Here is a 23,951-nt window from a genome sequence, read left to right as displayed (position 1 = left end):
GGCATGCATCACGGTGGACATGAACAAACAAGGGTCTGCATGATATGAACATTCCTACTGCAGTAGTTTAATTCTGTGGACAGTGTATGTCCTATGCTCTAAGTCCACTTTCAGTCCTTTAATATAGATGCATTGAAACAAAGACAGGGATACCTTGGTATATGTTTTTTTTTTTTCAGCTAGCAATCAGAATCATTTGATAAATATTTGATAAATATTTGATAAATCACCTTCCTTTACACCATTCTAAGAACAGATATGACAACTTGCTGGCATCAACCGTGGATACAGGGATTTTGATAAATGTGTGAGTACATTCAAGAATATATAGTGCACAATACCTTCATAAAATTAAAGAGCTAGATCACAAGAAAAATGACTATTAATGAGCACAAACAAATCTTTACTGAAGAAATCTACATCAAACTAAACCTCAAATTGTGGTATATGATAAACACTTAAAGTTCATGTAGGCCTACATATTGCTTACTCATAATTTCTCTAATCACCCAATAGTGGTTACTCCCTTCCACCTCTCTCAGAGCACGGCCAAAATGTTGGTCCTGAGAGTTGTCAGTATTCCATTTCAGTTTAATAATAGGAACGTATATTCTTTCCTACACTGTACTCACCATTGAGCAGTATACTGCAACTAATGCATATCCATCAACTATAGTCAGTTTTTTTTTTGTAATCTTACGTAGATATTAAGACATTTTGCCATGACACTTTCTGTACAACAGAATGCTGTAGCTTTATGTCACAAACTCACAATAATTGCACATTTTGTGGTTGTGTAAGTACCGAGCATCTTGGGTCATCAATATCAATTTCAGCTGTTTGATATATTGTGAAGGAATCATCATTCTTTCTAGAAATCACATTTGGAAGTACAGAAATAACAAGTACATTGCTGTTTTTAGCTCACCTTAGCCAAAGTAAGCTAAAAATAGTAAGCTATTACCATGGCCGGCGTAGCCGTGGAGCGATAGGGATCTTGAAGTATGGCGGCGGTAAGGTTATGTTGTTTCTCTGAAGACCTTTTTTTTTTTTTTTTTTGGTCAGCTGAAGAAACCCGGAAGTGGACGGGTAGAGATAAGCTGAAGACCTTTTTTTTTTTCGCTTGTCAGCTGAAGAAACCCGGAAGTGGACGGGGAGAAGAGATGACCCTTTTTTTGTTTTTTTTGGGGGTTTTTTTTTTTGCTTGTTAGCTCATGAAACCCGGAAGTGGGCCCCCACACTTTTGAAAACACTGCGCCGGCCCTGTTACAATCATTCATCATCGGGCATTTTCTAAAACCAGAAGTGACAGGGCTTATTTAGTTCCACGAGTACTCATAAGAACAATGATGACTGTGGTTTGTACATGGTGGATCTAGAGGTGCCCCTTCAGAATCGGGGGGGGGGGGGAGAGGAGGAACCAAATTGGGGCCCAATTGCTATGTGAACATTTTCAGCTTTTACATGGCAAACCCAATGTAATATTTTCACTGAGAACTGAGCAGTTAACATCCCTGGGGTGACAGGATCTTAAATTGTTCAAAAGAGCGCAAGCCCCCCCCCCCCCCCCCCCTCCATTCCCCATATATAAGAATCTTTAAAAATCTTCTCTGGAACCAGAAGAGAGAGAGCTTAGTTAGTGCTATGAGTGTAATTTAGATTAAAAGGTGACTGTAGGTTGAAGTCAGTGGAATCGTGGGTGCCCCCTCAGAGCCAAGGGGTGGGGGGGTTTGTCCAAGTTATGGCCAAGTTATGGCCATTTTTTTTTACATTTTCTTATATCGTTCGCGATGCAGGGTCAAATTTTTACTAATTTGGGAAAGAGTTTAACAGGATGATATAAAAACAAAAACGGGCATATGATCCAGTTGGGGGTCCCCAGAACTCCAAAATTAGGGAAACTTTTGACTACAAATGTTGCTATGGCAACTGTTATGCCACAATAATCATTTTCCCAATAAGTCTACAGTACAAACTTTGCTTTCAAAGCATGGAAAACAGATGAAAATTTAAGCATTTTCACTTGACCTCCGACCCCATGACCTAAAAACTTATCCAACATAATCACTGTGTGGTAATGCATGTACAAAATTGTATATACCAAGTTTAAATACACTGCTCAGTGTATACGGTGTACATTCATCTATACCAAGGTTAAGTACACTGCTCAGTGGATATTAAATCATTCAATCAAATTTTCTACAAACTTGGCATTATGACTAGTTTGATATAATGTACAAATGGACACCACACTCTCCTTGAGGTCCCCACACCAAGTTCCCAAGTTTGTTATGTTCTTCACAAGTAACAGTCTGCAAAAATATGTGAAAGGTGAACTTGTGAAACTCAGGTGAGCACTAGACACCAATTTTCTTGTCCAACAGTTTGTGGACTCCTGGTTCTTTCACCTGACAATTTCTAAATTTTCTGCCTGTGGCAACCAAAGTGGGATGTGAAAAACCATGAGGACATTCAAAGGTAGAAGACATTGTGTTCTTACCAAATGAGCTTATTGTGCTCTCGTGGAATGAGCATAATCAATGGTTATGACCAGTTTTAGGACAATGTGATACTTTCTTCATAAAGGCTGCTTTGGATTTCTAAATTATATTTGTCTATTCAAAGTAATGAGTAAGACAGGGCAGCCAATAGAACCTTGGTTTTACAGCTGTAGGCGTATTGTTTCCAAGAGGTTTTCCATAATTTTTCGTTCTTTTAATTTCTGATGAATGACACTTTGTGAAGATGAGAATTGAGCATGTTTCTGTGAGCAATGGGTGCAGTCATGTCTTAAACCATGGTCTGTTGAGAACACTAACAATGCTTAAATGATTGCTAGCTATGCATTAATGGACATCATTCTAGTAAGGACCAGTACTGGGATGGAAGGAATGGTTTATGACCAAAGGAAATACTTCCTCTCGATTGTTAGCGCTATATAAGCTCAATATGGTCTCTTGTTGGTGGTGCCAGGACACTTCATATTCAATGGTGGCAAAGTAGAACTTGCCAACTCCTGTCTATTTATACAAATACACTCTTACATGTGTAGGATTAGCACCTCTACATACATTCAAGTTACAGTCTATCCATATGAAAATGAATGTTCTTTGCTTATACTTAAAATCTATATACACACATACACAAACACAGTATGCACACACAAACACAACATACAAACATAAATCAAGGAAACTTACAAATCTCTGATCCCTGTCTACAAATTAAAAAAAAAAATTCTACTTGATCATTCTTACATCATTCCAAATTTCATATTTCAAGCCAATTGTCCACAATCATTTCAGCCTTATAATGATATTTCTGCACAGGAAAAGCACACTATCAAATAATAGAATGCATTCACATATCATTTGTAGGTTTCCTCATACTCTCCTTTTCAGCATGACGACCAAATAGTATCCACGTTCATGTACACCATGTGCGTCTTCTCCTGCTGTAGATATCTGCTCATGGCATCATAGCACAATTTGTACTGGTCCTGCAGATTACACAATATTGAAAGAAACATGAAAGACTAAATAATTTCATACATTATCAGAAAGAACATAATTGATATTTCTGCAGGAAATATCAGGATGAATATTTCAAGTTCATGATTGAGGGATAAGGAATATTCTTGAAAGCATTTAAAATGTTTAAATTATTTTAAAGCTGAATAGGTCCTACCATTTCTTCTCTACAACTCCTGTAATCTATTCATTTCTTGACTGTCATGTTCTCAAAGACAGACAATGTTGTGTTCCAGCACATGAGCTGTGTCATTTCATTTCATCATGCAAGAAAAACAATGAAATAAATTCACATGTATTAATCATGTTTCCAGGATACAGATACAATTTATGTGAAAATGAACTGGACTCTATTGAATTGGCATCTTATGAAAATGGAAGGTTTTTGATATTTGGAAGACATCAGACACTTTCATACCACTGAATCTACAGTTTCTTTTCTAAATAGTTTTCATTCGCTTATGTTTTGCATTTCTTTAAGCCAGTAAATGGTGATTAACCTGGCGCTCACAAGTGTAAAACGCTGTATACAGTCATCATCACAGTTTTGTAGTGTGCTAAATGCCAGCTCTTATTCACACAGTAGGTCTGATTGAATCATGCACATGTCAATGGTCTGTGCCTGGCATGTTATGTGTGACTGCATGCCCAGCTCAAACCCACAAAAAGTCACATATTTGGATTCTCTGTAACTGGCTTAAAATATGTAATTTGTGTTGATCGACGTTTAAGTTTCCCTAATCTGGGAGATTAATCCTTTTGCTTCCTATCATCAAAATTTGGCAGCTTAAAACAAAATCAAAATCAAGATATCAGCAGTTTCTCTACACCACATTTTTTAAAAATCTGACAGGCACTGCTTTCACTGGGAAATGAAATATATTTTCATTGATATATTGCGCAGCACACCTGAGTAACCCTAATCTTTAAACCCTCCTTTCTCCCTTTTCTATGAAACTGCATCTTCTAGCTGTTTCCTATTTCACTCTTTTTTGAATGGTTTATTATGGTCCAACTGTAACAAGTTAACATGATAATTTTAAGGCTTAGCAGGAAGAATAGGAACAAAAATTGAAAATATCACTCGGAATCATATATGCACTGGAATGACTAGCATATAATTTGTGTCAAGGGAAACTATCGAACTATGAAAGGTTTCAGTGCACAAATAAGACTTAATTGCCATGTCACCTCTTTGTGGAGAATGTCATATTCATGCATCCTTGATTTACAAGACACTTACAAGTGATTCCACCATGTTGGGTCTGTTGGCACGCAGTACCTGAACTGCATGGAAGATGTCTACTGTGTTCTCTCTCTGGCACTTGTCAATCACAGACCACAGAGCACAGAACACTCCACTTCGACCGACCCCATTTCTGTGAAGGACGAAAAGTCATGACCTTATAAAACCATTACCATTTTTGCAGTTCATGTGAAATAAGAGCAAAAACATATATGCCTATACAGGTTTTTTTTTTCCAGCAGCATGAAGGCTGTTACGAATTGCCAACCACGAAAAAATTCTGAGTATAGGTCTACTGCATATGCTTGCATTTACTACATTACAGAGACAAAAACTTTCGCTTGTACTATACTTTCACAAATCTTAGCCCTTACTGAAATTCACTTACGTTTCACGCATGTGAAGATTTCCGGTTTTAACGGTATTTGATTTTTGGTATATGACAGGAAAATTAGAAATCAATTTCATATATGTGCTCTGAGGAAGATAGTATTTAATGTAAGGCAATTATGCATTAATTAAGATACAAACATTAGGTTTTTTTAATTACTTTTTGGTACATACATTTGCATATATTTGGAGGATAATACAGCTATTTGCTGAGAAGAAGAAAAAGGTAAGATGAAAGAAAGCTAAAAACAAACAAACAAACAAAAAACAAAACAAAACAACCCAACATTTTGTGTCTTGTCAAACATTGAGGCCATCCCATTTTGGTGAAAGAGGCAACTAGTGGGCATAATATGGGAACTATCAAATTGTGTAGCTAGTCAGAAATTAGACTTATGGTAGCACTCACATGCAGTGGATGATGACCGGACCTAAGGTGTGGGCAGTCTTGAACGCCTTCTGTACAGCCTTCACAAGGTGGATGAGTGACATTGGAGATCGTAGCTTGTCGCTTGCAGCACTCCATCCAAACAGTCTGAATTGGGTCACAGTCACACTCTGGTTGTGACAGAAAAAAAAAATGACAACAGAGAAATCCCAAATATCCGTTTACAGTTTAACTTCAAAATGCTACCTACATCTTAGCAATCTATTAAGACTGATGTTGCTGTACAGAATTTTGTATCTTATTATGCAAGACTATTCATTTTCATTTTATTGCATATCATGGTAATCTCAGAAGTTAACAAGACTTGTGCCTTTTTTCTCACAGTGAATAAATTAGACTTCATATGTTGGTATGATGGTTGTGTCATTCACTTCTGCTTCATAATTTCATGCGAAGTGCAGTCCCAACATCAGACTGTCATCTCCCTTGTTAGTAGATTATAGACCATAGTGGTTTTTTTAAATTAAAACTCTCTAATCAATAGTATGTTTCATCCTCATACCCTCATACATTCACACACTAAGCAAGTGCAGCAATGAATTTATAGCTTATGAAATATTCTAATAATACACACACACACACACACACACACACACACACAAATCATCATAATTCATGTTTTCCCCGCATTAAATGAGCAATCAGCATATTATATAAATGATTACACACACACACACACACACACACAGACACACACACGCACACACACACACACAAATACAAACACACACTTTGCTTTTCCAGAGCTCAGAATTGCATCATACAGCTCATCACACTGGAAAAGAGACGGTAACACTGAACTCTGGTGTGTATGCTGTCAAATTTTTGGCAAACCTCTCCCTTGCTTGAGACAGTAAAAATATCTGAGTCAAAGTGAGGTGTGCTAGAAGATCCCACTCGTTCAACGTTCAGAGATCCCAACTGAAGTGTTCCCACATTAGGCCAATACTGCGCACATGTCTGAAAAAAAAAAGTGGAGGGTTGAAATTATGTTAACTCACTTCCCAAGAAAATCTCTTGAGTCCTTTATACAGTCTATTTGAGATTCTCCTACAAAGTTGGTTGAGAGCCTGAAAATGATAATGGGAGATTTTTCTCTCTTTACACTCATGCTTATATTCAAAATAATGTGTTTTTTTTCCTAAAGAAAAGTGTCTGTGTTCATTGACTTGCAACGCTCAGTAGACTTTATCAAAATTATGAGCAATATGCTTGTTTACATGTTTTGCTTGGTTGCCAGAAATGCACCTCTACTGTATGCAATCTAGTTCCCTTTTTCTGCACATCTTACTGTAGACGTTGTGAAAAGTTTGAAATGAAACAATTTCATGACCTTTTTTCATATCTTGAAGCAAAGACAAAGATGAATACAGGATGAAAAACCGCTAATTTAACCTTCCTATCTCGGAACTTAACTTTACTGTTACTCGAAAGACACTCCCTTCAATGCAAAAAATATAATTGTAATGACTGCTCCATCACATCTAAAACAACAACAACAACAACAACAACAACAACAAAAATGCTACCAAAAAAAGTCGATGGTATGGTATATTAGGAAATTTCTTAAAAGGTTAAGGTTGAAAGTTTGCAACAAAAGATATAGGTCACTGTCTGTCAAAAAAGAAAGGAAATGTCCAATAAAGAAGTATTGTTTGGTTTTGTACGCTGGCTCTTTGGAGTTGCCATAGTAACCACTCGCCTCATCAGTTGGGTCAAGCTCATTGAGCATGACAATAACAGGACACTTCCAGTCAAAGACAAGTCGCCACATGTCCACTACTGTATTGGGCAAGGGAGCCTGGGTAGCTACAAAGACGTCTTTTTCTGTGAAGGTCTAAAGAAATGAAACAAAACAAAAAAGCCCCTACTAAAGTAGAGTAACGGTTACAGCAGAAGCAAAAATGGTGAATACACAGATAACAGCTTTGATACTGAAACTTGTAATGCACCTGTACTACAAAGGCAGGAACAGTAGATGTGACAGCAGCAGGAGGAGCAGTTTGCTTTCTCTGCTGCACTTTTGTAGCACATTGCAGTTAATGTCAATTGACAGGTAGTGGATAAAAACAAACCTTGCCATGATATCTGCAATATGTTCTAAAGAAACCAGGGCCCTGTTTCATAAAGCTGTTCGTAAAGTTACGAACAACTTACGAGCGACTGGTGATCAGTTCTTGTGCTATTTACATTTGTCAGTTAAAAAACGCCATCGATGAAAATGATTTGAGGATCTTGTATAATAATTATGTACATCAGAGTTCAAAGAAAACATATTTTGTAAATAAGGCGAAAGAGATTTTGCATGATAACGTTGCATAAAAGACTCATTATTTGCATTTTATTCAAATCTTGCAATTTAAGGGTGTATAATGATTTTAAAATTTTGGATGTTGGAGCTCTATAATCTGATTTTGTACAAATTCGAACTGCTTTCTTTTGAAGTAAGAGAAGTCTTTGAGTTTGGCAAGAATACGTATTTCCCCAGATAGAATTACAGTAAGATAAAACAGATAAAACATACGCATTATATAGAGTAAACAAAATGTAACCTGGCAAATCATATTTCAGTCGATTTAAAATGCCAATAAAACAAGAAATTCTTGTGCAAACAAAATCAATATGATCACTCTAACTCAACTTACTATTCAATACCACACCTAAAAAATTTACAGATTCATAAAATTTCAAACGTGTTTCACCAATTTTCAAAATCATATCATCAGTATCATATTGCACACCTCCGCGTTTAGAAAATACACATTGCGTTTTACGTGTATTCAAAATGAGTATCTTGCACTTTAACCAGTTATGTACTTGAAAAGGCTTTTATTTAAAGATTCAATCAAAACATTGATATCATTATGTGAGGCAAGAAGTGAGGTGTCGTCTACATATAAAATAAAATGAGATTCATGGCAAGAGTTTACAATGTCATTTATATAGATAAAAACAGTAAAGGTCCAAGAATGGATCCTTGAGGCACACCTGTTTAAATATTCTTAAAAGACGAAGTAAAAGAATCATACACAGTAAATTGTTTTCTTCCATATAAATAAGATCTAAACCATTTAAAACACACACCTCTAACACCATAATATTGCAATTTTTGTAATAAAATTTCATGAGAAAGACAGTCAAAGGCTTTAGAAAGATCCATGAATACTGCTAAAACATCTTTACCACCATTAGTTTCTTAAATTATTCTGTCCTGTATTTCTATGACTGCCATATCTGTAGACAAATTTTGCCGAAATCCATATTAACTATCATATAATAAATCATGCTGAAGCAGAAAATCATAAAAACGAGTAAAATTATTTTTTTTTCTAATATTTTTGAAAAACAAGGCAGAATAGATATCGGACGCTAATTTGTAAATATTCTGGGATCATCTTTTTTAAAAACAGGTTAGGCCTATAACTTTTGATACTTTCATTTTAGATGGTACAATACCAGTACTTACGAAAAGTAACATATATACAAAAAAGTTCGACAATAAAAGGTAAAACATGTTTAACCACATATGAATCAATATCGTCAAAACCACTACTTTTCCCAGATTTTAATGTCTTTCCAAAATCTAAAATTTCATATACTGTAAGTGGTTTAAGAAACAAAGTATTAGTAAGAGGTTTATTCATATAAATAACAAATTCTTCATTATTTGTATCGGTCATATAATCAGCGGATATATTTGATCCAATATTAATGAAATATTCATTAAAATATTCAGCAATTTCATTGGCATCATCAATATCAGTTCTGTCATACGAAAACGTTTGTTGTTTATTGGTGTCAATCTTTTTTGTTTCCCCAAGATAGCACTGATGATTTTTCTTTGCTCTACGTAAACAAAAAGTAAGTTTATTACGTATCTTTTTATACCTTTCATAATTGGATACTAAGGGAAATTAACATAAATCTTATAATATCAATTTTCTTTTTGATAAGTTTTAAAAGTTCACTTGTGACCCATGGTTTTCTGATTTCTTGGTTCCTTTCATTCTTAATTTTTCTCTTGGGTAAATGCATATCATAAAGATTCAAGAATATATCACAAATCACGTTATACGCCCTCTCCGGATCATTATCTTCATACACTCTTGACCAATCCGTGTGTGCTAGATCGGCGATAAGGGTAGCTAAGTTTTCTTTGGTAATTTTCCTAAATGTTTTTAACTTCTCCTCTCCGCGGATATAATTATATATGCAATATTGGTAAGTGATCAGAAATATCTGTCATCAGGATGCCTGACAGACTGGGTACGGTGTTATCATTTGTGAATACATTGTCAATAATTGTGGTTGACGTAGCACTGACACGAATTGGTCTGTCTATCAATGGGTGAAATCCAGAAGAAACGGTTACATTTGAAAACTACAATATCGGTAAAGTTATATCTTTTTTAGTCAGATCAATGTTATAATCTCCCATCATATATACACAATTTTGTTTTATATCAATTTCACTGATCAGTTTTTCCAAAAGGAAAAAAAAAGTGAATGGAGAAAATGAATACTGTGGTTGACGATATATCACTCCGTCTATAATATTTCGAAATGGTTTACAATTAATTTTGATGAATAAATGATCAACTCCTTCACAATGCTCCGTAGGCTCGTAGAGTGTAAAGTTCAACCCTTCTCGGATGAAGAGGCCAACCCCACCCCCACGACCGGTTGGTCGGTCAACATGGATGAATTTGTATCCTTCAAGAGCAAAAGAAACATGTGTTGCTGAATTTATCCACGTTACAGATAAATCATACCTATCACTGAAAACTTAATTTTAATGCACGAAAGGTAAGTATGAATTCTATCAAAGTTCTGAAACATGCTCCTTGCATTGAAATGAATCATGCTGAAGTGTTTAGCCACTGAGTAATTTTCTACGGCTTCATGCAATTCAGAAGTCAAATAATATCTAACTGGGATGGGATTAAAATTGTCATCTTCAACTTGATACTCATTAGAATCTAAGTTGGGAGAATTTGACAATTCATCTTTTGATCTTTTTATCGGCGAAAATAAAGACTTAAATTCTGAGTCTCCAATTTTTCCAAAAGGTAAACAAATTAAATGATTACATTTATCGTTCAGATTTGAACATATATTTGTATCAGTTACGTTGCATGTCTTCAAATTAACATTTTGTTCAATACGTTGGTCTTCTTTTATCGCAAAGTCATTTGACATTTCTAAAGAGTGAGAACACAAAAGGAAAATAAATAACAGAACAAAGACAATTTTGAAACAGAGAAAAATGACAAAACAGTAATGCACTGGAAGTGAAGATGAAAAAAATACAAATATATATTTCCCTCCTATGATCAAACAGTATCATGGGGAACATTTATGAGAAAACAAGAAAAAACAGGGGTAAGGTAACAACGTATGCATTTTTGGAATGCGTCAGCAGTGACATGCATGGTTTCTAATGTCGTCAGAGTTTGTCCAAGTCTTTTTTGCTGTGTATTGTTCTTTTGATCGCCTTTCCTCTGGTGGCAGGTAACAGAACAACAATTATTCCATCAGCAGACCACGCTTCCTTGACCTTGTGATGACCCTTTGCGGCCCGCAGGAGTTCCTGATGGGTGCTGCTGTCTGCAGCAGCTGCTCGTCAGAGCCGCATCTATGCCCATGCCAGTCCCTTTCAGCTTCCTCCTAGAGCGAAGAACCGCACTGCGCACGCGGTATGAGCAGAACTTGGCAATGATAGCGCGAGGCTTCCTGACATTTGCGTTGGCTGATCCCGCGCGTGGGTCCGTCGTGTTGTTCCTTGGAGCGATGCGATGCGATCGGTCAAGATCGGCCATTGTCAGGGGGATGCCAAGGCGTTCGGAGGCTAATTGGCAGATGACCTCATCGGTGTTCTCGGCGTCACTTTCTTTCACACAATAAAACTTCAGACAATTGCGCCGCGAGTATTGTTCGGCTTCGTTCATGGCGAGTGTCAGATTGCTTTAATGGACGTTGCCTGAGCATCGACGATGCCTGCTAGCCTCTTTATCTCAGCTGCCTTGGCATTCTGAGACGTCTCAAGCTCCAATGATTTCCCATCGATGTGTTCTAATCGTTCCATTATGGGCGTATTGGCTTTCTCAAGCTCATCTAGTCGCGAATGAACTTCGTGATATGCTTGTCAATAGCCCTTTCAACGGCGCTCTCGGTGGCATCTAGAAAAGCTCCACTTTTCAGGTAGTCCTCAACCCCATGAAGGGCTGCTGCTTCCGCGGTAACTTTCGCTTTGGCCGACATTTTGAAAATTAGTCACCAGTTCGTTTCACGACTACGGCAGCGACACCAAAAGTATTACAAATGCAACACAGTTTCGAAAAAAGTGCAATTTACAGGGTTCTTGGGAGCTCAAATCGTATCACGCACACATGGCTATGGATCATGTAGTTCAGTTTATAGGCTAAGTTATATTAATCTGTTGCCGCTCACAAGCCAGATAGGCCTACCTAAGAATGGAGGTCATGACATCTGTTCACTTACAGTAAAAGACAGGAGGCGCCTCACAAATAATGCACGCAGACACATTCCATGAGTGTAGGTTTATCAGTTTAGAACATCGCAGTCACGAAGATGAGTATAATACCAATGGGCCCTACCAATGTTACCTCATTTTGTCAGTGCTGACGAGAGTTTACGTGTCCACACTTTGTTACGCATGGGACTACGTACAGTCTGATGCGTAGGAGATATGTGTAGACACTCGGGTTCCGTCAGACACTTTTACTTGGTCATTTTGCTTCTTCTGGGTACCAGAGATTTTCTTTTCCAACGAGAAATGCTTTCCTCTTCTGATCTTTATACTTTCCACTATTTCAGGTAGGTATGTTTCTTCTCTCCTCTCCGCAAGCTGTCTTTTTTTAAAAAGTAAGAAACGAGTGTCCCGTCTCCCGTAGAAAAAGTGTTTTGAATAGTTTACCTGGACTTAAAAATTCCCCATTTCAGCTTTATTGGAAGGACTTTTGATGGTTTCATAACTCAGCAAATTAAAAATCACTGAATAATCCTCTTTTTTTTTTTGCTGACACAAACACATTTTCTTAGTGTACACCAATACAAGGGCAGACATGTTAGCAACTCTGGACACAAATACACATTTCTCCATAAGCCTCATCTTAATTCCTATTTCTGTGATGGGAACCTACAAGCCTGGAATAAACTCCTAGAAATGGTAAGGTGATCAAGCTATACTCACATTCATAAATGATGCATTGATGTAGTCAGTGGAGTCTTCAAGTCCTTCTGAGACAAGACATGGTCTCCTTGTCTCCACTTAAGGGCCAAGGAAGACAGAAAACAAGCAGAAATCATGATGCCCATATATGTGCCCATTGGCAGAAAACATGGTGCCCCCTCCTCTTGCCCCCTCCTCTTGCCCCCTCCCCTTCTCTCTCAACAAAGAATACTTCTGATATCTATGTTACCATGCTAAAGATTAATGCTGAAGTGTCTTTTGCAGATTAAGAACAGTTAATCATTAAAACAAAATATGATAATACAATATATTGGCAAATATTGCCCTAAGAACGTCAAGTCAGGCAGACAACAATCAGAGATCATAATGCCACATATCATCATGTACCCATGGACAGAATACAAGGTGCACCCTTCTCTTTCTCTCCATCCTACGTAATCAGCAACAAATGCTTCAGACAATATTATCAGTAATCAACATGACATTAATGCTGAATAGTGTCCTCTGCAGAAGAACTTTTGATCATTAAACAAAATATATATTTACTGAAATATGTGTACCAGTGAAAGTTGAGTCATAGACTACAGCTTTATTCACATATTGAACTAAGAAAGTATACCTTGTTTTCTTTATCACATATACAGTAAAATAGATTCATACCTTGCTACATCTGTAACTGTCCTTTAAAATCTGTGAATGATTAAACTAGAACAGTTAGAATGTAAGCACTTGGGTTGAGGGATAAGTGATGAGAGAGTGCGCGAGAAATCAAAAGATTAATGGATTTTATTACTTGCACTGCCTCAACGTTAGCCCGATTATCTCTGAAGGGAATTTCCTTTCTGTTTCCAGCTGGACAGAAATATAAGTGCAGTTGTTTTCAATCATATTCTTAATGATTATGAAGTGCAAGTTCCTTCATACTTCGGTTGTATTGACTCACATGGCAGGATGTTTTGGAATCTGTTCTTGTTCTTGTTCTGAGGCATCTTTCCTCCTCTGAAGGCGTTGCTAGGAGGGACCGGTGCTAGTGAGTCAAGCAACTGAAAAAAAAGATAAGTCATTTTGTCAGAATAAATGGGCTTTCTCTAAATTGCACTTTGAAGAAAGTTAATAATTGAATTTATATTCAACATGGCATCACTTTGACAAAACATGCCTTTGACAAGTCAACTAAGCTTTGTATAAAAAATTTCATGCAACATGACACTAGATTAAGTTTGCTTTGACGGGCAGGGGTATTCTCTCATTTTTTTTTTTTTTTTTGGTCTTTGTTTTGCTTTTGTCCTAAATTGAAAATAGAATACTTTGATTTTATTCTGGAAGTAATGAACACGAGTGTTGTTGTATGCCTTGTCATTGGTGTTGCAGTTTTCTTACCTCATATTCTAACTGAATGTTAGTTTTCTTTGTCTTTGGGTACATTCTGTTGAGAGTTTCTAGCTTCTTCTTGAACTGTGACACAGGGATGTTGGTCTGGTCAGATGAGTAGATCTCAAGGAGAGCATTGTAGATGAACACATATTGATCCTGTACATGGAGGTGAATAGTAAGTCTAGTGGACTAGTAATAGGCCTAGTAAGGGATTATTTGGTTCGGTTTCAGTTCAAATTCAGATTTTGTTTAGAGTTTTATGCATTAATCATGATTGCAAATGAAATACAGCCATTTTCCCTTTATCAAAAGCATTAAGATGTACAATCACAGAATAAAAACCTATGGTAATTTAAATCATTTTAGATAGAGGAATGAATGGTAGTCTTACTGAATTATAGTCTGTGTTGGTGGGAATGGCATGCATGCAGAAGACTGTCATTAAATGAGCATAAAGCTTGAAGCGACAAGAGTTGGAAGAAAATATAAAACATATAACATATATTGTATACACAAAGCAAAAGCAAAGTTAGATTATTCATTGTTGTTATTGCACCTCGTTATTACAATACATTGTGTAGGTATAAGGGGGATAGGGTGAGTACATTGAGTGATGGTGCAAGTGAGCTTGATCTATAAGCGAGAGGTACGATGTGTCTTGTTCTGCAACAAAGTCTGGATGCTGTTGTTGAATGGTTGGATGTTCAAGTAGATACATTGACAGTGAGCAAAAATATCAATTGCCTAAAAGATTTTGTCACTAAGATATTCAGGTATTGACCAATCCTCATAATTTGATATAATATGCTTTTTCATGGATGCTTTGAAAGAAGAAAAAAGTGTGCATGATTAAATATTTGGGCAGGGGATTCTGAAGAGCTCTTTTTCGTATTTTCAAATCATAATTAAAACAAGACTTTAAGAAACATGCAGACGCCATTATGTCCCAATTTAATCCCAATTAATACAGTACAGCATATAAATGTATATTAATTGCTCTTTTTTCAGCACATGTTTTGAACATTTATATTTTCTGTTTAAAAAAATGAACAAAATGAAATGAAGTTATCTAGTTCCATTCACTAGGTAATATCAAAATCATCTAAAGTTATAGAGCCTAAAGTGAATATTAAGGAGGCTTGAAAGCTGGTCCAGTATCTTTCAATGTCACACAAAATGAAGGGTTACATAGAAGTCAAAATGAATCACAATCTCTTGCCTGTGTTTGTATCATCTCAATACGGTTTTCCCTCATCTGGTTGACAAATCCAAAGATGTCCACCTTTCCTGTCTCTCGAATCATACACAGCATGTTATAGAGGGTGAGGAAGGTGCCTGTTCTTCCTGCTCCAGCACTGCAGAAAGAGACAAATAAATAACATAACAAATCTGAAGTCCATCGTTAGCAAACTAACAAGTGTTCAAAAAACAAACAAACAAACAAACTAAGGCAAACCCTTATGGAACAAACACACGGTAACACAATGTGGTTTATGTGGAAATGTCCCAATTTCACATTGTTAGTTACACATAAACAACACTGTATGACCGTGTGTTCCAGCTGTTAGATTTTGTGAAGAATTTTGCACAAAAAAAAATGATACACCAACAACCTATGAGTTGTATGTCAGTAGAGTAGAACATTACCCACTTGTGAATCGTGAGGCAAGACATTGAAGTTTTAGAGCCTTCTACACTTAACAGACTGGGTTTTTGTGAAATCAATGTCAGTTTTCTGTAATCGGTTATAAAATATCGGTCTACAGCATTGTTATGAAATATGTGAGAACACAATTCTTAGATGAACAGCTGAAACTCAATGAACAGTAAATACAAAAGTGACACAACTCTTTTTTCCCAATTCCTTTTTGAATTTGTGAACTTAAATATTGTATTCAGAGTGTGTACTAAGCAGTCTCCCCCCCCCAAAAAAAAAAAAAAAAATCAACCAATTTGTTTTGAAAAGAAAATCTTTGCACTACCACTAGAAGTTATATATGGCTGGATTTCTTCATGACACACCTTCATACTGGATTTGTATAAAATCCCTTGAGAAGAGTATATGGCCAGCATTGCCTACACTAATGCGACACCTTGGCCACAGGGGCAGGAGATGCAACTGCTTGCTTTGATGAAGAAATATATTACCACAAATATATTCTTTCTTGCCTGACACATTTTTTATTCACCTTTACCTTATAAGAGGCACCATTTAAAAAAGAGGGCCAGGCATTAAGTTGCTCATGAATAACAGTGACCTGTGAAGTAGACAGAGCACCTACATACTAACCTGCAGTGTACCAGCATTGGTCTAGCTCTATCAGCTGGAGACATCGTGGCGTGGTGATGGAGAACAGCTTCAACAAAGTCAAGGAGAGTGGTGTAGTACTCTGGAACCCCCATGTCAGGCCAGGACAAGTAGTGGAACTGGGTGATGGTTCTTTTATCTCCATCTCTTCCCTGGAAGTAATATAAATGAGTGAAAGTGTTCATACCATACAGTTTGGATGCCGTGTTGGGATGTGGTTGAGGTGAGGGAGGGGAGGTTGCATTCTGAATGTAAATTGAGCCTTTTGGAGATTGAACACAATGTCAGTGGACCAAAGCAAATATGTCATTTTCAGGTCATTGTATTGCTATTACTCAGTGATTTTTTTTAAGGTTATTAGTTTATTCATATTAAAACATGACAAATTTAGCATTTTTCCACATTTCTATCACACTGTATTTTCAGGGGGAGGAAGGGGAGGAGGGTGTAGTACTGCTACTGGTCTCCCAATTGCCAATCTAACCCAGCCTTTGTGCAGCAGAACCAACTCATAACAGAGCTTTTGTCCTATTTTTTCCAAATTCTTAAGTGGTGATAACTCACTTGCTACCTCTAATCTAATTGCAGATCTGCTTTTACATGCAGGCTGTAACTTCAAGAGTACACATCTTACCTTCTGCACGACCAATTCCCTGATAACACGATCAGAGTATGCGTGTTCCTTGTACGAGAAAATGGATAGTTTTCCGATGTTGATGGATAGTGATTCCTTGGGCCAATACTGCTTGCATTGGTCCTATAAAGTATGAAATATTGAAAGTTTGTTTCGAGATCCTTTCTGCACAGTTGCTAGATATACAGTGTGGCTTTGTCATTATACAGTGCACTCCCGGTATAATGAACACGGTTATTTGTTATAACGAAGGTAAAACTTGTGGTCCCAAAACTATCGCCATTAAAATCTATTGTACAAAATTTGCTTATAACGAACACGGTTATAACAAGATTTTCGTTATAACAAGGTTTTTCGGAGCGCCATACAAAGAAAAACAAAAGATATGTACTCTGTTATAACGAAATACAGATCGCTTACAAAAATACATAGCGGAACAAGCATTTACAGAACATCTCTGTGCGGGCGAACGCTACACATCACTTTGCGTTTGCTCTGTGTGAATGTCACGCACAATTTCGGGGGGGGGGGAACTTGCGTTATCATAATGTGTTAATCTGAAATGAAATAAGGCTCTTTGTTCTGAACATTTTTTTTTAACGATGCACACAGGTTCTGATATACCTAAATGTCCTTTAATTCGGAAATGAAATAGGATTCCTTATAACGAACATTGTGACGTTATTCCAAAGGCACGTTAAAAGGTTCGGTAGACCTACAATGAAACAAATCTTATTACGAAGGTTTGTTAATCCGAAAATGATAGAAATCTTCGTCACTCCAAACGTTCGTTAATCCGAACATGGAAAAAGTATGTTAATCCAAAAGTTTAAAAAAAAGTCAGTCCACTAACAAAATTTCAGGATTACAAACCTTATAATCGTCTTTGGATGAACAAGCCTTTGAAATAACGAACCTTTTTCATTTTTTTTTTGATTAACAAACGTTCGGAATAACGAACTTTCCAAAACAACGAACCTTCAGAATAGCGAACCTTTCTTAGTTGTTGGTTAACAACCCTTCGGATTAAAACAAACTTAATTCATTTTCCGACAAACCAACCTTCTAAAGACGAATAGGACACCTAATCTCTTCCGATATGATCTTTCAGAATAATGAATCTTCGGAAGAGCGACGCTTTAAAATTAGGAACCTTAATCCCTTTTCGGATTTACGAACCCTTGAAATACTAGTACTGGGAATGGCGAACCTTCAGAGGAAGGAGCCTTCAGCATGATGAACTTTAGTTATTACGAACCATTGGAACAACGAATTGTAACCGAATCTAAACCATCATTTTCTATACATTTTCGACTAGGCATAAAAGTACAAATTCACAAAATCATGTTTTTGAGCAGTTTTTGGGTCGACGATTTTTTTTTCAAAGGGGCGTGGCTTCAAAACGGTATACCCGGGAGCGACAAATTTGGTCTCAAAAGTTGCGCGTTACTTGAAAGAAAAAAAGTCATAAAAAGTCGCGGCGAGAGCATTACGTGTTGCGGAAGAATCACGCGAAACGTGTGGGGGGGGGGGGGCAAAATGCCACCCCCCCCCCCCCCCCTGGTTGGAATAGGGTTAAGCAAAGTAACAGAATTCAGTTTTACAAATCTTGGCAATACTAAGTATTATTCGATTCTGTATGGCAGAAGCATGAGGGTGCAACAGTTTACTCCAATTTCTATGATTGCCTAAAATGCATGAGCAGTTTTGTGATAATATGTGTGACGCCTGGTCACAATCAATGATCGCACAACACCCTCATGTCATTATCTTATAAAGATAGCATTGTTTTAATTCAATTCCAGTTCAACGTTTATACTGTACATATTTTGTCAATACACCGTACATATTGCTAAACAATTTGAAAGAAGTACAAGTTTAATGTTTATGGCAAAGTATTGTAACGGCGACTTATGTTTGTCGAAGATGGGCAGAAAATAATTCCGATTCTGTAAATGTCCCAAAATAAATTCCCGCTATGTGTCGAAGAGTATTGTCGAAGGATGCCGAGGGTCAGATAGAAATTACAGTCATCAGGCAGCAATCACGGTTAAAGACGGTTATTATGAAGAATCACTCGAACACATTTACAGGAATGGATTTTGAGGATGTCTCGCCAGGCGTGAGAGGTGCGATGCGGTGAAGGACTTATGACTAACTAATGCAATAAGCTAACAAGACTGGAGACCGTTTGTGGACTGGTTGACTCTTTGTCTCTTTCGTTGGTTACTCTCTCGCTGTTCAAACACGGGTTTCACTCTTAGCTGACAGACTCTTCACTCCATCTCCCAAGCAAGTGAGTTTTTTAGATAAGCAGAAAGTCTTTCTTATATATCCCTTTCAAACAAGGTCCTCTTGTGCTCGAGAGATAGAGAGGACCAGTCATGAAGATCACGAGAAAGACGTTTATCGCGCTGCGGAGTATAAAGGAGAAGGACGTCTTTGAGCACATAGATAAGGAGCTCAAAGTCATAGGGAAGGAGAAGATACAAGGACAGGAGAAAGTCAAGATAAGAAGCAAGCACAAACGGCTGAAGGACAGTGAGAGCTAAGAGCAAAGGGAGCAAGTACAAAGGGCTGAAGGACAGTGAAAGTCAAGGATGTAGGGAGCAGGGTGAAAAGGCTGAAGGGCAGTGAGAGGCAAGGGCAGCGAGAGGCAAGGGCGAAGGGTAAGGGCAAGGACTCTGAAAGTCAAGACAAAGTTGAACTTAGGAGAGCAAGGCAAGACTTCTGAAAGACCAAGCAAAGTCAAAGTGAGAAGAGACAAAGCGAGAGTACTGAAGTGAGAGCAAGGTCAAAGCGAGGGAGGCACAGAATGGACATGTGAAGGTCAAAAGAACAAGTGAGCACAAGGTCAAAGTGGTGAGAGCATGGTATAGACTTGTGAAGGTCAGAAGAACAAAGCAGGATGGGCAAAGAGAGAACTCCGCTGAGTGCAAAGCAAATGAGATTGAATTAGTTAAACTAGTAACTTGCAATAGCGTTAGCGAGACATCCTTTACATAGAGTAGTACAATAATCATGAAAGCAATGAAAAACATGTAATGCTATTTAAATAATGTTACATCAAACATCTGAACGAAAATGCGTTAGAGTATAATACAAGATATATGTAATGAATAAATACTGTAATGAGAAAACAATACACAATAAATGGTGACGAAAAGTATACATAGCGATGGTAAAGGCTGTTTCAATTTAATGAAAGTTATACTGACCTTTCCATTCTCATTCAAATTTGTCACCATGACAATGGTCTCAACATTTTCCTGCCATATCATCCGCCAGAAATCAGTCAGTGATGCCTTGTTTGGTGCTACATCAAAAACCAATTGAAAACAATTTACTAACATTTGCAGGAAGCAAAGTTCAAACAGACCCCTGCGTGATGATGGCTGAGATTTTAAAGCATTACGTATAATCATTACCTTTACAACACTTACATGTTTAATGTGATATCAGACACAACATATACAGATTGCAACTTGTAGAATTGATTCCTGCAACATGACAAGGTTAGCATACAAAAGAATGAAATAATATCCGTAAGTCCCATTATACATTTTGCACCAATTATAAAAAAATAATAATGAAAATAAAGATAATAATTAAGATTCATGCATCCACGCATTGTAATCAGATTTATGTTAACACAAATACTGGAGGTTAGCAGTGCTTACATTGATAATGTCTTATTTCTTGAATCAGTGAATAAAATGAAAAACAAATCACTGCTGATAGATATTAATATAAAATCACAATATTTTTCTCCTACTTCTCCTTGTTTCCAATCATTTCAAACAAACAGATATGATTTCTGTTTACTTTTGTGGACAATGCACATATGATGGCTAGTTTGTCCCATTCTATTTTCAGTCTATATTAGTAGATTTTGAAAAAACAAAACAAAAAACAAAACAACAATTTACTGTAGAGTGATCTGCATTAGAGATCCCAGCCAAAAAAGTTTGGTGTTATTTCATGTAATGATGCTGTCTACCAATGTTGCATCCATGCTGTAAACTTACAAATCAAGGCATATCTAAGCATGCTGGTAGCACTATTATTTTCTACTGACCATTTTTTTTCTGTAACATTATATGTACTATAAATTGCGTATGCACACATCTCAGTATGATATAAAGGAGTGGGTATTGAAATTGGGGTCACAACTGCGTACAGTCTTTACAATAGGAGCCAATGAATTTTATAGCTTCTTACCTTGTGATGCAATAATCACCTTTTCCCCTTTGTAATTCTGTTGCAAAGGAAAATGAAATTGTTATGCAATTACTCTCCGGTGCTTGATGACTGAAAGACAGTTTTTGTTTTTCATGTATTTTGTTGTTGTTTTTACAAGCATGTAAAATGTTTGCTTGAAATGTTTTAAATGAGTACACTGTCTTTGACTTACCAGGGGAGATATGTCAAAAAGGTATCTGTTAAATTTGTTCAAATCACACACTTCATAAATTGAATGAGAAAAAGCTACAAAGAGACAACTTGAAGCATGCACCACAATGTGGTGATACCATAGGTCCAGATGAACCTTTTGTTAGTCATTTGTAAACTAACATACAAAATGATCCAATCATTCCCCTCTTTCAGGAGAATACAATACCTCATAATTTCTGCTTAATACCAAACCAAATATGTTTCATCTCTGCAGAAAATGTCATGGAATGACTATGATACTCACCTGCATGTAGTTAGCATTGTAATAATCTGAGTGAGGATCGCCACCCGTAGTCTCTAGAACAACTCTGGAATGATCGTCTGTTCAGGAATCACAAGGTATACAGTTTTTTACAGGATGTACATTTTTGACAATGTGTAATAACTCATCAATGTTGTAAAGTACCGTTATTGTATAGGCTGCCTTTATTGTGACAAAGAATGAAAGATGTATTTCCTCTGAAAAATGCAAGTAAATAACTTTGTAAGACAGGTCTTTCCAAAATCTTCGAGTGATCCCTAAGGTCACTCTAAAATGAGTGAAAATGAACATTTTCACTCTAAAGTCACTCCAATTTCACTCTTAATTCATTTTTTCCATAATTTCTAGATATGATTTTACTGATACTATCAATTTATGTCTTTTCCATGATAACTTAGCATAAAATAACATCAAACTTAGAAATTTGGTAGAGTTCACTTGATCAAGTAGGATTGTCCAAACAAATGTTATCTGGAAGAGTGGTAACAGTGATTCTAAATGATATGTTTTCAGTTTTTTGCACATTCAAACATAATTCATTTGTTTTCAACCAAAGTGACATTTTGCAATGAACCATTCATTATGTGAGCTAACTAATGAGGGTCTGAATGAGATAAAAATGTACAAGAGTCATCAGCAAAAAAAAAGAAAGCTTAAACGAAGATTATTGCATATCATTGATGTATCGCAAACACAATAATGGGCCAAGGAGACCTCCTTGGGGAATTCTACATGAAAGATCATGCATAGATGAGGTATCATTGTTATATTGTTTTCTATCTGTAAGATAGTTCCTGCCCCACTCCAAGGCCCTTGCTCTTACACCATTGTGAGACAGTTTTTGTCGAGTATATCATGATCAAGAGCATCAAATGTCTTGGAGAGGTAAAGGAATATTCCACGAGTGTGACAATGGGTATAATTAGCTGAAGTTTCTACATGTAAGAATGTTAGTACAGCACGTGAGTGATGTGCTTCTCTCGGAACCTGAACCGATAATCTAAGAATAAATGGAAATTATCAAAGAAGTTTACAATCCTGGTATATATTATCTTTTATAGATTTTTAGAAAAGCATGTTAGCAAGGCCTTGGGCCTACAATTACATACACCCAATTCATCACACGTTATAGATACTGGGACAACTTTAACTATTTCATATCATTTGATGATATACCTGACAAAAGTGACAAATTGGAAATATCAATAAGATGAATACAAGTTTGCAATAATACATTTTATACTGATTAACTATCAATATCATCAAATCCAGCATTTTTTAAACCTGAAAAATAGTCAACACTTAAGAAACGATTCATTATTACCTGTTGGGAAGAAAAAATGAAGAGTTAGAATTAGGTTTTATAAAAAGATCCCAAAAGGAGTATTATTGTTAAAGGGATATTTCAAGTGAGATCAGAACCAATGATAGAAAATTAATAAATTCATAATAAAACTATAAGTTAAAAATTTAACAAATCTGTTTGGGATCATCTACAATGTCATCATTAAAGCCTATTTTAAAAATAGTACTATTTTTCTTAGGCTTATTTTATTCATCATTAATGAATTAAAATTAAAAACTTATGATAAATAACTAATGATGTTAACTGTACTGGAGTTTGCAACACTTTAGACTTAGACATGGCAATGATCAAATGCTTTCTAAGAAAAAACCTTGTTTCCAATAGCCAGTATTGTATACTGTGGTATGCAACAGTTTTGAGAGGCTCACATGCTACGATGTTCTTGAAGCGATTCTTCGACTTGTTCTGTTTCTTTGATGCTACATCCCATGAATGAAGCTGGCTGCTCTTCAGCATCTGAACAATTAAAGAAAACAATTTTTTAATGCAATGGATAATCTGTGTATTCAAAGGCATTATATCTTCCAGTATGAACTAGTATTTGTGAATATACACGTTATTATAGCATTTTTCTAATATTATGACTATCTACATGACATTGATATGTTTCATCCTCCATATATAGATATATATATATATATATATATAGAAATATAATATATAAGTAGAATGTACCTTCATGTATTGTTCGTTTGATTGATATTGCGACTCATAGAATACTACCG

The 23,951-nt window shown here is 36.4% G+C and overlaps 1 protein-coding gene across 1 annotated transcript in view; it reads right to left on the bottom strand.

Moving 5' to 3' along the window:
• Nucleotides 1-3,397: 3,397 nt before the first annotated feature.
• Nucleotides 3,398-23,951, bottom strand: part of LOC139741688 (uncharacterized) — a 100,028-nt gene continuing 79,474 nt past the window's right edge. Inside the window, exons 16-30 of the mRNA XM_071652272.1 lie at nucleotides 23,595-23,682; nucleotides 21,843-21,919; nucleotides 21,365-21,401; nucleotides 20,362-20,459; nucleotides 17,135-17,266; nucleotides 16,492-16,661; nucleotides 15,421-15,556; nucleotides 14,208-14,357; nucleotides 13,771-13,870; nucleotides 12,828-12,904; nucleotides 7,317-7,451; nucleotides 6,449-6,574; nucleotides 5,576-5,724; nucleotides 4,774-4,909; nucleotides 3,398-3,499 (exon numbers count right to left, since the gene is read on the bottom strand). Coding sequence (XP_071508373.1) covers nucleotides 3,398-3,499; nucleotides 4,774-4,909; nucleotides 5,576-5,724; nucleotides 6,449-6,574; nucleotides 7,317-7,451; nucleotides 12,828-12,904; nucleotides 13,771-13,870; nucleotides 14,208-14,357; nucleotides 15,421-15,556; nucleotides 16,492-16,661; nucleotides 17,135-17,266; nucleotides 20,362-20,459; nucleotides 21,365-21,401; nucleotides 21,843-21,919; nucleotides 23,595-23,682 — 1,713 coding nt within the window. The remainder of the gene's footprint in view (nucleotides 3,500-4,773; nucleotides 4,910-5,575; nucleotides 5,725-6,448; nucleotides 6,575-7,316; nucleotides 7,452-12,827; nucleotides 12,905-13,770; nucleotides 13,871-14,207; nucleotides 14,358-15,420; nucleotides 15,557-16,491; nucleotides 16,662-17,134; nucleotides 17,267-20,361; nucleotides 20,460-21,364; nucleotides 21,402-21,842; nucleotides 21,920-23,594; nucleotides 23,683-23,951) is intronic.

Source organism: Diadema antillarum, unplaced genomic scaffold (assembly GCF_040938485.1).
Source record: "Diadema antillarum isolate AM-2024a unplaced genomic scaffold, OU_Dant_1.0 scf00000031, whole genome shotgun sequence".
NCBI classification, from domain to species: Eukaryota; Metazoa; Echinodermata; class Echinoidea; order Diadematoida; family Diadematidae; genus Diadema; species Diadema antillarum.
This window is presented reverse-complemented; position numbering and strand designations above follow the sequence as displayed.